This window comes from Littorina saxatilis, linkage group LG13 (genome assembly GCF_037325665.1).
Source record: "Littorina saxatilis isolate snail1 linkage group LG13, US_GU_Lsax_2.0, whole genome shotgun sequence".
NCBI classification, from domain to species: domain Eukaryota; kingdom Metazoa; phylum Mollusca; class Gastropoda; order Littorinimorpha; family Littorinidae; genus Littorina; species Littorina saxatilis.
In genome coordinates, this window is record NC_090257.1 from 20,842,120 (window position 1) to 20,856,930 (window position 14,811).

The window sequence follows — 14,811 nt, forward strand, 5'->3', positions numbered from 1 at the left end:
AGTGCAAAGGTTATCTCGCCGCTTTCAGGCAACTCGCGGAGCTCGCGAGACCTCCGTCTGGGGCTAACAAAGACGTGTTTGCATCTTCTTACAGAAATATTCTGAAATTTATCAGCGCTAGTTCCGACCCGCCGGCACTAAAGTAGCAAAGGTGTCCTATTCGGTGCAAAGCTGGTACTTTTGATTCAGATGCATTTTCATGACTTTTTTAAAATGTTATTTTTGCAGATCACTGATAAAAGCTGATGGGATCTCTTGGGAACTAACGTATGTCTCTGGACAAAGCAGGCAAATAAAAAAAAAGGAATTGACACTTTGCTTACACACACACACACAGACCACCAACACCACCACCACCACCAACAACAACAACACCAACACACCACAAACAACAACAACAGCAACAAAAGAGATAATGACTTATGTTGTTTATTTGATTGACTCAAACTATTCTACAACTGATGTAAATTGCATACATGTACATCATTTAATCATACAAACACAAAAAAACAAGTGCTTGCATGCCCATATCATGCCAAGCAATGTCTTATCCACACCCCTCCCTACCCCCTGGAACAACGATAATTAACTGCAAGCAACTCATTCCACAGTCCCTTTGAAGATCCAACAACAAAAAGGTTTTCTTTTAGTAAAAAGAAGACAAGAAAATGACAATATCACATTCTCCTTAAAACGTTTAATGTTAACTGGTTTTGTTTTACCTCAGTAAAGTCATTAAAGTTGGTTTCAGGTACAAATCTCTTCTGGATCGATCATCTGCAGGTTAAACAAATTGATGCATGCTCTCCAAGACGCAATTTTGGACACATTTTTTCAGTATGATTTTGATCTTCAGAAGTCCACAGTACATTAATTGTACTGTAATCCCAATTTAAAAATAACACCAAACTAAGATTTGTTATGGTCAAACACTACTCGCTTCAAAGCCGTGATGTGGGTAAAGGGGAGGTCAGGCCTGGGAATGAGTAAAAGTGATTTGGGCGTACTGACGGGACAATTTTGCGTTTTAAGCATGTTTAAGGGCACACGGAGGCTCTTTTCTTACACAATTAGAAAAGGACTTCGTCGTATTTACGACGAAAGGTGTATCCTTCCCAGGCCTGGGAGGTATAAGGATAAACGTACAGCAGAAATTAAACATTGAAATGTCTCAAAAGTATGCAACAGCGACAGCTAGTACAGTGTACATCTTTCAAGTTATACAGTCATACCTGATGGGGCTGTGATAGGAGGACACTCTTGTGACCATCCAAAAATGTTCATAGATTGCAGTGTCCTTTCAATTTCATGACAGGTAAATGTTGTTGACTTCTTCTTCTTCAGCGTTCTTCGATGAAATGTTGTTGACAACAGCTTGTCTCAAAACAGTATCTTACAGAAACAGTATATACAGCACACCTTTCAGGTAATTCTGATTTTACAAGTACAGTAGTATAGTCATATCTGTGAATAGTGTGATAAGATAAAGAGGACACTCTTGTGGCCAACTAAAATACGTGTCTGTACAGCTTGGTTTAAACAGTGTTTTACTCAACAATTCATAGATATAATATATATATATATATAATGAGCATGTTGAGAATCAACAACAAGCGAAAAGCTTACAGTGGTGATCCTAAAAGAAGAAACAAAACAAGTCGCGTGAAGCGATATAAAAACATTTAGTCAAGATCAACACCATGCACTAACCAATCATTGCCGAGACTACATTCAGATAGTCTCGGCTAGCCATACCGAAGACCGAGACGGGTCACGCGTCCATAGTACTTACTGAACCTATTTCCTTTCATTCTTAGCATATTTTTAGAGTAAACACGACATATCTATATACTTTTGAATTCATGAGAAGATGAGGAATACAATGCAATCAATTTTAAATCTGTTTGCGAAAAATCGATTTTAATGACAACTTCAATGAGCAAACTCATTAATCAATTTTTATGCCTCCAAGCTGAAATGCAATACCAAAGTCCGGGCTTCGTCAAAGATTACTTGACCAAAATTTCAACCAATCTGGTTGAAAAATGAGAGCGTGACAGTGCTGCCTCAACTTTTACAAAAAGCCGGATATGACGTCATCAAAGACATTTATCCAAAAAATGAAAAATACATCTGGGAATATCATACCCAGGAACTCCCATGTAAAGTTTCTTGAAGATTGGTCCAGTAGTTTCTCTGAATCGCTCTATACACACACACACACACACACCACAACCCTCATCTCGATTCCCCGTCTATGTTAAAACATTCAGTCAAAACTTGACTAAATGTAATGACAATACAGTGGAAGTCCCCCTTTTAAAGCCTTCAAAAATCTGAGAAAATCAGGTCTTAAAAAGGACGGAGTCTTAAAATAGGGGTAAATTGACAGGTTATGAACAGAATATCTGAGAAAACAGGGTCTTAAAAAGGAGGGAATCTGACTTAAACCGAGGGGTCTAAAAAGGGAGGTTCCAGTGCACACCTTTATGTCTGTAGATTGCAGGTGTCCTTTCATAACAGGTAACTTTTGGTCAGAAAATATACTAATGCACAGCAAAAGCTGTCTTTTATTCAGAGGTGTCCTCCCATCAGAGGGCCCTCACATTATATATATATATACACCACTGAATCACAATTACTTCCAATTCAAAAGGCATACTGACAGACAGGTTAACCATAAATATTCAGGTGCATGTTCTGACCAGCCAATCAGCTGCCTTGGTTAACCTTAATTCCTGAACCGTTTGGCTGCCGTAAATAACAGCTAATTGTCCGTCACTGAGACCATGGGCAAAAGCAGAAGATTGTCTACTGGGTGAAAGAACTAAATACCCACTATAAGGCGCAACTTTTTTTCTCAATCTTGACCCCTGCCGCTTATTGAAGGGAAGCGCCCTATGTGTTGTTAAATTAGAAATCCCTGGCCAAGTTTCATCTCAGACATCATACAGACCGCCTGAGTACCAGTCAAACAACTTGTGATAATGTATGTTTCAGCTACTAGGTACTACCCTGGACAAGTTTCCTCTCAAGACATCAACCCCATAGGTTAAACTGGGTCACTGACCCCGGTGCAGGAAGTGTTTCCTCTCTCAGATATGAAAGGGGAACCACCTCTCATAGCTAAAACTGGGTCATTGACCCCGGGGAAGAAGGTCAGTGTCTATAAACAAGGCCACCCAGCTATCACAATGGACCTGCCTTTGATCTGGCCCCACACACAGAGCACAAATATTTCCACTCTGTGTTCTTCCTTTGATGTGCCGGAAGCGCCTAATGTGATGTTTTTTCTCCATTTTACCTCAAAAGTGGGGGTTGCGCCCTGTATAACAGCGCCTTATAGTCCCAAAAGTAGGGTACATGTACATGTACTACGCCCACTGACAAATGATATTTTTTTCTTTTTACACCAAGCCCTTTTTACACAAAGAGATTAATGGTCTCACTCAGAGTGAAAAAGGTATACAAAGGCAATAAGTAAGTATAGTGATAAAAACATGATCCCTGGGTGTAGCATGAGAGGCAACAGGTGTAAATTCATCCCGTGAGATTTCACTATGCGAGCTAAACAACTTGGATTTGCAACAGAGTTGTCACTTTCTCTTTACATTACGCTCTCGCAAGCACACCCCCACATATTCTCTATATCCCCCTTCTCTCTCTTCCTCCTTAACACTAAACAACCAACACTTTCTTCTCTCCCTCACACACAAACACTCAATCTCCCTAAAACACATAGACACACACACGCATGTACACACACACGCACGTACGTACGTACACACACACACACACACATGCACGCACAAACGCATGCACGCTCACTCACTCCCTCACACACACACACACCCACTCACTCTCTCTCTTTCTCACTCACTCACTCACTCACTCACTCACTCACTCACACACACACACACACACACACACACACACACACACACACACACACTCAATCACCCACTTACTCACCAACTCGCTCTACTTAGAAATCCAGGTTTATGTCAACACACATTTCTATCACAACTGAAGTACACATAACCTCTACCAAACTGACAACAACATCATCGGACAATCAAATCACATCACTTTCTTGGTACAGCGCGAACTCTGAACTGCGGCGGACAAAGCGTTGTTCCCAGCATGCCTTGTAAAGATGGCAGCTCTCCATCCTCAGGCGGCAAGAAGATGAAGCGCTGTACCATTGCCGACAAGAAAAGGAACAACTCCATCCTGGCCAGAGATTCTCCCAGACACATACGCCGACCTAAAGAAGAAGCATAAGAAGGCAACATTAAGTTCCATCTCCACAAGGATGTGACTTTACTAGAAAACAAGTCGCGTAAGGCAAAAATACAACATTTAGTCAAGCTGTCGAACTCACCGAATGAAACTGAACGCACTGCAATTTTTCAGCAAGACCGTATACTCGTAGCATCGTCAGTCCACCGCTCGTGGCAAAAGCAGTGAAATTGACAAGAAGAGCGGGCTAGTAGTTGCGCTGAGAAGGATAGCACGCTTTTCTGTACCTCTCTTCGTTTTAACTTTCTGAGCGTGTTTTTAATCCAAACATATCATATCTATATGTTTTTGGAATCAGGAACCGACAAGGAATAAGTATTAAGATGAAAGTGTTTTTAAATTGATTTCGAAAATTTAATTTTGATCATAATTTTTATATTTTTAATTTTCAGAGCTTGTTTTTAATCCAAATATAACATATTTATATGTTTTTGGAATCAGGAAATGATGAAGAATAAGATGAACGTAAATTTGGATCGGTTTTTTTTTATTATTTTTTTTTTACAATTTTCAGATTTTTAATGACCAAAGTCATCAATTAATTTTTAAGCCACCACGCTGAAATGCAATACTGAAGTCCGGCCTTCGTCGAAGATTGCTTTGCCAAAATTTCAATCAATTTGTTTGAAAAATGAGGGTGTGACAGTGCCGCCTCAACTTTTACAAAAAGCCGGATATGACGTCATGAAAGACATTTATCGAAAAAATGAAAAAACCGTCCGGGGATATAATTCCCAGTAACTCTCATGTCAAATTTCATAAAGATCGGTCCAGTAGTTTAGTCTGAATCGCTCTACACACACACACGCACAGACAGACAGACAGACACACACACACACATACACCACGACCCTCGTCTCGATTCCCCTTCTATGTTAAAACATTAGTCAAAACTTGACTAAATGTAAAGAAACAAGTCGCGTGAAGCAAATTAATATATTTAGTCAACCTGTCAAACTCCCAGAATGATACTGAATACACTGCATTTCAGGAAGACCATGCTTCGTGGATACCCCGCGACCAAGACTGAAAGCGCTGACACACTATGATTCACCTGGAAAATGTAGCTGATCGCTTGATGTGATAGCGCAGTAGCATACAGTGCTTAATAGGAAAGCGCGCTTTTCTGTGTTTACTTGACTTTTTCAGCTTGTTTTTAATCCTTACACAACATATCTATATGTTTTTGGAATCAGGAAATGATAAAGAATAAGATAATATAATTTTTGGATCGATTTCTAAAATGTTAATTGTAATTAGAAATTTTTAATGACTAAACTCATTCATTCATTTGTCAGATTTCAAGCTGACATGCAATCCTATAGTCTGGGCTTCGTTGAAGACTGCTTGACCAAAATGTCAATAAAATTAATTTGAATACAAAATGACGTCACCACAGTGTGGCCTCAACTTTTGCAAAAAGCTGGATATGACGTCATCAAAGACATTTGTGGAAAAATATGGAGAGAAAAAAGTGGAACCCCCTAAAGCTAAGAACTTTCTATAATTTGGACACCTCAGACTTTTTTCATGCGTTTAGATTGACAACAAAAGTGCAAGTAGCGTGGATCTGCATTTAAATCCCATCCCTGACACCTCCCCTTCAGACTATAGGGCCGAACCTAGTGAACTGCTCTTAGTGCTGTGACAGTTGAGCACAACAGCACACATCAAATCGCAACTCACTGACAGCTCAACACAATGTTGCTGACTTAGCTTTCGACACTTTTGTACTGGGCCAATTTGTGATGAGAGACATTGGACAGCTTACAAACTGAAACATAATTACCAAGTGACCACAGACACTGGAATGTGAAGGTGGCTAAGTGCAAAGAGAGAGCAACAAGAAAGGAGGGTGTGGAGGAGAGACTAATAAAGGTGGTACAGACTGTATCAGGGTTCAGTCTGGGATAAAAAGGCTATGGGTAATTTTACCCTCTGAACCAAATTCAGATGGGACATAGTGGAAGATGTGCAGGGCCAAGTAATTGCCAAGGTGGTCCAGAGGCATACCCCCCCCCTCCCTCCCCCGCCCCTGAATTTCTTGTTGTCCAAAGCAAATAATTTGTGAAGTCTGGTGTCAAATGAGCTTAGGATTTGCTACTTTATCAAGTTACCAAATTGTGTGTGTGTGTGTGTGTGTGTGTGTGTGTGTGTGTGATTGAGTGTGTGTGTGTGATTGTGTGTGTGTGTATGTGTGTGCGTGCACTCTTGTGCATGCGTGCGTGTGCACTCTTGTGCATGCGTGCGCGTGCACTCTTGTGCATGCTAGTGTGTGTGCATGCGCGCGTGTGTGTGTGTGTGTGCATGCGCGTGTGTGTGTGTGTGTGTGTGTGTGTGCGTGCACTCTTGTGCATGCGTGCGTGCTAGTGTGTGTGCATGCTAGTGTGTGTGCATGTGTGCATGCGTGTGTACGTGTTATTAGCTTGGTGTGCGCGGTTGCTTTTTTGTCAGTCCAAATACAAACTGTGCATAGGGTGGCGCAGTGGTAAGTCATTTTGGCACTAAAAAGGAATTCCTACAGATCATTTTCAGATCGGCACACAAGTAAACGGAACCCTGTGGTATGACCGCATGCAGGTGAGAAAAAGACAAATTAATTAATATACAAAGGGCAGGGAAGGCGTTGATAGACAAAGGTATTCAATGTGCAGACAGATACGAAAAGCATGACGGCGACAGAAAGTAAACCCGTTGACATGTGCAATGCAAGAGAGAAATTCTTCACCTCAGGATAAGCAGGAATGCATACACAAACATCGAGGCTAATGACAAAGCAGATTTTCCCAAAGCCATCTCTAAGAAATGTAATGCAAAGGTTATTTACTTATTGTTTGTAAATAACACGGATGCTGGCTTCAAAATTATGAATTTAAACCATAAAATGTGCATGTCTGGCTGTGGCGGGTGCATGTATGCACACTGTGTGATATCAATCAATCAATGAGTCTTATATCGCGCATATTCCGTGGGTACAGTTCTAGGCGCTCTGCAGTGATGCCGTGTGAGATGAAATTTTATACGGCCAGTAGATTGCAGCCATTTCGGCGCATATTTACCTTTCACGGCCTATTATTCCAAGTCACACGGGTATAGGTAGACAATTATTAACTGTGCCTAAGCAATTTTGCCAGGAAAGACCCTTTTGTCAATCGTGGGATCTTTAACGTGCACACCCAATGTAGTGTACACGGGGGGAGGTTTGGACACCGAAGAGAGTCTGCACACAAAGTTGACTCTGTGAAATAAATTTCCGCCGAACCTGGGATCGAACTCACGCTGACAGCGGCCAACTGAATACAAATCCAGCGCGACACCAACTGAGCTATATCCCCGCCTGATATGTCCACTATGTGTGCACACTGTTTAAAATGCTTACGATGTGTGTATGCATGACCACTGAATAGTATTGGTGTAAATATATGTGAGAATGTCAGTGTTTAAAGTATACACACTAACTGGCGAAATCACAAATGTGACCCTCCACCACGGAATGAGTCGCATGTCACCTTTGCATGATTTTCATATTTTTACATTTTTCTAAAGAGTTTTTATGCTCTATCCAGTGGTGAAAACCGTTTTAGAAAAGAGCAAACATTGTTTGAGTTATAAGCCTGTGACTAAGGTGACCCAAACACTGTTACCAGACACTCCCCGGACTTATATTAAGCCTAGCGCAGAACCGCGCGAGGTGACATGCGACTCATTTCGTGGTGGAGGGTCACAAATGGAAAACAGTGTAACCACCATTTTAAGACCTCCATAAATCTAAGAAAGTCAGGTCTAAAAAACGAGGGAGTCTTAAAATGGAGTTACGTTTGCAGAGGTTATGAAAGGAAAATGTAACACATCAAGGTCTTAAAACGGGGGGAGCAAGCTTTCAAATTAGGAATTCTTGATTTCCTGAGGAAAACTTTCAACCGCGAGATACTGAACAGCAAATCTGACCACACTCACCGAGAGAGAACGGTATGAACTCTTCTGGTCGTGTACACTTGCCATCTTCATCCAAAAACCTCTCGGGTCGAAAGGACTCTGGGTCGCCCCAGATCTCAGGATCAGACAGCACAGAATCCATCAGAGGAAGGATGATGGCGTTCTTCGGAATGAAGTATTCGTGGAACACCACATCTTCCGACACAGTGTGCTGAACACCAAACGGAACGATGTTCGACGTTCTGAGGATTTCCATGGCTGTGGCTTCAACGTAGGGGAGGCTGAGCTTGTCTTGTAGACCCGGCAACCTTCCCGATCCAACCTTTTCCTGAATTTCTTGGTAGCACTTCTCTTGAACCTGTAGAAAAACAGTGCGGAACATTTTCAAGAATTTGTGAAAATACAGGCAGCAAGCTGACTTGCAAGTCTGGTATTCTACCAATGTTTTGAAATTGAAAGATCCATGAACAACCCTACGCCCTGCAAAACAATGACTGATCAGATGTTTCTCATTCTGCCATTATGTTTTCAAACTCTACTGTGCGTTTTTGGCTGTACAGTTGTACCTGCAATGTGAGGCCCCTCTGATGAGGAGACACCTCTCAAATAAAAGGACACCTTCCATTTGTCTTTTTATCTCTTATGAAATATGCCTGTCATCAGCTGTTCGTAAAAACCTAGCGCTGACTGGCACAGGAAGAGTTAAAATATTGTGCATGTAGAACCTCTGCATATATCTTAGTAGTACTGTCCACTATTTATCTACTAAGTATATCTTACCCAGGGGTAATGCAGAAAGTAGATAATGGCCCAGCACAGTGTGGTTGCCGTGGTTTCCATTCCTGCTGCAAACAGGTCGCCTATCACCTGTAGAAGGTTCTCCTCTGAAATGCATACAAGGAAGGGAGGAGGTAAGTAAGTAAGTAAGTAAGTACCGTATTTGACGGATTACAAGACGCACCGTTTTATAAGCCGCACCCCCGACTTTTAACAAAAAAATTGGGACGAGCCACGTATAGGCCGCGTCACTATATTAGCCGCCGTCGAAAAAAATATAATCAGATCGTGTCAATCAATCAAAACAGGCTGGCAAACGAAAGTACGGTATTTGGCGAAATCGGCTCCGAGAATAAACAAGTGAAACAAAGCAGAAAAGTGAAAAAGTTTGAAGAAAAATATCACACACACAATTTGTAACCAACACACACATGTAGTCCCGCCCAGAATAAGCTTTTTTGGGATGATTTACGACTTTTGCGCACATTTCGAGCAGACGAAAACACAACATGGCGGCTCTCGCTCCTCCAACTATCGCGAGACACAAAAAAACGAAATCTCGCGCGCGCGAGATCCTGATACATCCGGTGTTTCTCTGTACGCTATCTTGTCACGACGACTTGTTGACAAACGAAGATTCGCGAAAGAAAGAGAAAAGCGCCGAGTCTTGAGTAGAGAGCTAATAGAGTACCGGTAATCGCTAATCGAGCGAAATGAAAATCCGCGGCGACTTCCATTAGGTGAATGCGATTTAAGTTTAGGTAACGTTTTAGCCGCATTTTTTTATAAGCCGCAATGCGATTTTTTTTAAAAAAAGTCGCGGCTTGTAGTCCGTCAAATACGGTAAGTAAGTAAGGTTAAAAAGTATGTAAGAAAAGAAAAAGAAAGAAAAGAAAACAAAAGAAAGAAAGTTTAAAACAAAAATTAAATGAAGAACCACTTAAAAAGAGATACTGGGACACTTGCAAATGCGATGAAATGACAACTTAACATCAGCCAAAACTGTCCAGGGCCGGACTACCGGGGGGTTATGGGGGTTGCGCAACCCCCCCCCCTAGCCTAAACATGTACCTTACTTATTTAATTTTTTTTTTATTATTGCTTATTTTATGCCGTTTCATGCAAGGAGCGACCATTTTCCTATCTCAGAATATGACCTACCCGTCAGCTTCAGGGGGCTTCGCCCCCTGACCCCCACAACGAGGGGGGGGTGGGTTCTAGGGTTTCCGGACCCCCCCCCCCCCCCAGCCAAAAAATAAAAATATTGAATGAGGTATGCATTTCTTTATTTTACATTGAGTTTCAATTTTTGGGGTATTAATCAGTGACAAAATCTGCTGCCTGAAACTGGTAATGATCATCCTCAGAATGCACCAGATTGCACCATTTTGCATCCTTTTTTTCAAAATTTTCCGGGGGGGCATGCCCCCGGACCCCCCTAGCAAGCTAGGCGCTTTGTGCCGTCGGCTCGGCGCTTCGCGCCTTCACACCCATATCTTCACAATATACTTTTAAAAAAAACCAGTCATAAAATGAACTGATCCGCCCCTGCCGCCAGGGGGGACATCCCCCTGGGCCACCACTGGCAACCCCCCCCCTCCTCTTCGCCTAGTCCGGCCCTGCTGTCCTTGCAATTGCAGGTGACCTTTCAAGACAGGTAATATTTTGGTCAAGATAACAAAACAATAGAAAACCATCAGTGTCCCTATTGGGAGGTGTCCTTTCATCAGAGGGGGCTCACATCACAGGTGCCACTGTAGCATGAGAAAAAATTAATACAAACCATTTATCGTTGTCTCTTCATCGGCAGCGTCTTTCCTTTTCATTTCCCGAATGTAGCCACTGATGAAATCCTTGACACAGTTCTCATCATAATCCTTCAAATGCTCAGTGTACGCATCTTTGCAGAAAGCGTCGATAAATGCAGCATTTCTGTCGACTCTCTTCATGTGAAAAAGGTCGCCAGGCAAGAAACGAAGGTAGGGCATGAAATTCAAGATGGCGGCATCCCCACCAACATCCTTCATGTTGCTTTCTAGCTTGTCCATGCACTTTAAGAAATGAGGGTCATCAAAGTCGTAGCGTCTCCCAAAAACAATGGAGCAGATGATGTTAGCTATACAGTGGTGGGTGAGGTGAGATGGGTTGAATGCTGCACTGTTTTCCGTCTCCAAGCCTTTCAGGTACTCCTTAACTTCCTCTTGAATCTTCTCTGCTAAGATGTTCTTGCCCAGACCAAACTCTCGCAGAATCTCCAAAGCCACTTTGCGTTGCTCCTTCCACCGCTCACCCGATGATAGGATGACACCTGCAGATGAAAGCAAAGCTGCATGATCATGCACCTGCACATTTTCACAGTACATGTACAGTCATACCTGTCTTTAACGGCAACCCAAGGTACCAATCGAAAGTCTTTATAGACATGCACTGTGGTCACTCAATAAAAAAAAAGTGACTTCTATTTCATTTATGTCAATATTTTGGCACATAGCATATTTGATTCTACCATTAGGAGAGATTTTTTACGGCCTTACAAATGTTGACAGTATTGTAGAACATTCTGACCTTATACTATAATACAGTGCCACCTCTTTTTAAGACCTCCAAAACTTCAGAGAATTTATCCAAAAACAAAGAGACTGCCAACCTTCCAAAATTCAGAATAAAAAACCAAGAAAGGTAGGTTGTTGGAACGTTTGTTATTGACAAAACAATACATTCACAGATATTTCGACCCAACGGTCTTTTAAGTGAACAGACAAACAAATATTCACACAAAACTTATCTTAATAGTTCTATCAGTTTACGTCCACTCGTCAGGAAGCCGTTCATTCGCTCAGCTTCGAAGTCGAAAAATTGGCAATAATAACAGTGATGTAAGTTCATAATTGACAAATTGTCTAAAATGAGCACAAACAGGCTTCCGATGATCCTTACATTTAAGAGGTCCTTTTTCATTTTTCTACTTGCATTTGTGGAAACTCAGGCAATTTGTTTGGGAACAATTTTTCAAATCAGGAATTCTTTTTGTTTTCTTCTAGGAACTTTCGTCCCTACAATGATTACTGCTCAACTCCTAGAACATGCATTTTACAAAGTAGCCCATCAACACAGGGCAAAGTAGGGCCTACGTACCTTTCTTTTTCCCAATATGATCCAGGACGTACATGTCGGGACGGTGAGAAAAGATGTCGCCATGCTTCACAAACGCCTCCTTCAGAAGCTGGTACGAACTGATCACGATCAGCACATGGGGACCAAGGTGAAGGCTGAAAATGTCCCCGTACTGCCTCCTCCATGCCTTGAACTTTTCTCGAGGATCCTGCACAGAAGTAAAATTTATCAGTGCTATTACTTGCGCTGATGGGGTCTATGTCGACCAAAAGAGTGGGATTCCCTGTAGGTGGAGTTCCTGGAGGGGGATTCCCTGTATACAGGGAATACCACAGGATTTAGTTCCTGTAGCGTGTCGCTGATATCGCTGAAAGTCACGTGATGCTTGGCGACATCGGTAGAATTTGATGTTTTTCAATCTTTTTTGATATTTCTTAGAAATTCGAGTATGGTTTGCAAGTTTTATTGAAAAACTCCACCCTGTGGGATTCCCTGTATACAGGAACTCCACCTACAGGGAATCCCACTCTTTTGGTCGACATAGACCCCCATCAGCCTCACTTGCACATACAGTGGTACCTGCAATAACAGGACACCCTTGGGACCAGCCGAAAGTGTCATTGCACTGTTACAGTGCAGATGTCCTATAGATAACAGCACATAAACTTTTCAAAATAACAGACAAAGGGGAGGGGGGGGGGGATGACCATTATTGGGAGGCGACTTCTCATCAGAGGTTCTACTTTATATATCTGTTAACCCTGCAAACATTCTTTACACAGAGCACTAAATACAGTACCTGATATATCTTCCTCAAATGTCTTTCTGAAACATGCATTCACAGACAAGCAGCAATTTTGAGGAACATAGCATATGACTAGCATTAATTTCTTGTAGTTGTAATCAGCTCAGACAGCTGTCTCTATGCACCTGGAGTAAATGTTGTACTTACATATATAATATCAGATGCTATAGCTACCTTTCAGTTTCATACTGGAATTTGTGTCGCAGCCCATACGTTGAACCTGTGTTTGAATAAAGGGGGGCAACATTCCAAGTGCCTAATTCCGGTCACCCCCCCCCCCCCCCCCCCCCCGAGTCGCAAAGAGAAACAGACAAAAAAAAATTCAACACATGATTGAGTATCATTTGCAGCAGCCAAGTACAAAATACAGTGGAACTACCCTCTTAAAGACTTCCGATTAATAATCTGAAAAAATCAGGTCTTAAAAAGGAAGGAGTCTTAGGTATAGGTAGGTATCGGTATAGGGACACTCATTGAATGCGATAGGCCTCGCGGCCTTTATACGTCCCATCATTAGTTCAACAACGTATAGATACATTGGTCTGTATTGCATGCATTATTTGTAACTTGTGTGACAATGGTCACTCATCGTATTCATACAAACTTGATTTCATAAATATTTCTGTGTCATGCAGTTGGTTCTTGAATCTGTAGTAGCCGTTTAAGTTGTGAGATAGTGAGTTCCAAACTGGTGCAACTCTATTGCCAGAGTGAGAGACATGTACATATATATGTCTCTGCTATTGCTAAATGTACATTTTTGCACATTTGCTTTTGCAAACTGTATGTACAATTGATCAACATTATTTCTTATTTTATCACACACACTTTCAGCAAAAAAATATATGAGCTGTCAATATGGTCCAGTTGGTTTAAATTATAAAGTCTTAAAATGGAGGTATTTATATAATTTACAGAGGTTATGAAAAGAAAATCTGGATAATGAAGGTCCCAACAGGGGGCGGGGCGGGGTGGGGTGGGGTGGGGGGGTCTGAAATTGTGGGGTTTTAAAAGGGCGGTTCTACTACAGAGGGGGGGGGGGGGGGGAGTGGTTGTGTGAGGGAGCTACGGCAACATTCCAAGCGCCTAATCCTCCACAAACAAGTCGAAAAGAGAAACAGACACAAGAAAAATCAACAAACGATTGAGTGTTAATTTGCAGCAGCCAAGTACAATATATATATTTGCTAAACTGTACACTTTAACGTGCCCGTCACACTCGATCGTTACCTTTGACATGAGGTAGAGATGCCCCAGCACAGGAAGAGGGTAGGGTGGGCCGGGGGGTAAAGGACATGGTAGTCTTCCAGCTCGTCTTCGAAAAAGGAACCACAGCGACAGAAACACAATAAGGAAAATCAGGAACGTCGTGGAATCAAGCTGCAGCATTGTCAACGGAGATCTTGCTGGCTGCTAGACAATGCACACACTCACACTACAGCGCACCGAGATTCTCTGTTCTTTCGATTTCCTTATGTAAGGGAAATTACTCGTTACAAAACCTTTGGTTTGTTACAGTAGTGGTATATAGACGGGAAGCACTTTCGGTCAATGCGGTCCACTCGTCGTTCTACCTATGGCTACGGCACAAAAGACAGTTCGGTTAATAAGATGCATACAATTGTGTACTACAATTGATTGTTTTGGGTCGTTTTGCTGTACTCAGTTGCCTCCCTCTATTTAGCAAAATATACCCAAATCTTACATTTTCCTGACAAAACATAAGTACGGGGCTCTTATGTCAACAAATAAATAAGATACAGAAACAGCTCTTCCCTCCCTTTCTCCCTCCATTCTCTTTTCATCCTGTCTTTTTTTCTCTTCCATCTACCATATTTGATCGAGAGAATAAACTGTGTTTGTTTATTCTCTTGTTT

At 41.9% G+C, this 14,811-nt stretch overlaps 1 protein-coding gene and 1 long non-coding RNA gene across 2 annotated transcripts in view; one reads left to right on the forward strand and one right to left on the reverse strand.

The window, feature by feature from the left end:
* LOC138983857 (uncharacterized) overlaps nucleotides 1-14,811 on the forward strand; it is a 196,321-nt gene that overhangs the window by 80,160 nt on the left and 101,350 nt on the right. The window lies entirely within an intron of this gene.
* LOC138983836 (cytochrome P450 2B4-like) lies at nucleotides 414-14,794 on the reverse strand. The gene is made up of 6 exons (XM_070357172.1): nucleotides 14,165-14,794; nucleotides 12,151-12,337; nucleotides 10,799-11,323; nucleotides 9,019-9,122; nucleotides 8,260-8,596; nucleotides 414-4,267 (listed from the first exon to the last, which is right to left on the reverse strand). Exons 1-6 carry the CDS (start codon nucleotides 14,321-14,323, stop codon nucleotides 4,086-4,088), a joined length of 1,494 nt encoding a protein of 497 aa, XP_070213273.1. The 5' UTR covers nucleotides 14,324-14,794; the 3' UTR covers nucleotides 414-4,085.

What these genes read in the sequence shown, in the direction of transcription:
- LOC138983836 (XM_070357172.1), bottom strand. Translation starts at nt 14,323, where the DNA reads ATGCTGCAGCTTGATTCCACGACGTTCCTGATTTTCCTTATTGTGTTT. An exon ending in TCATATTGGGAAAAAGAAAG is followed by an intron (nt 11,324 to 12,150) that starts GTACGTAGGCCC and finishes TTTCATCTGCAG; the next exon opens with GTGTCATCCTATCATCGGGT. An exon ending in TGAAGAGACAACGATAAATG is followed by an intron (nt 9,123 to 10,798) that starts GTTTGTATTAAT and finishes TATGCATTTCAG; the next exon opens with AGGAGAACCTTCTACAGGTG.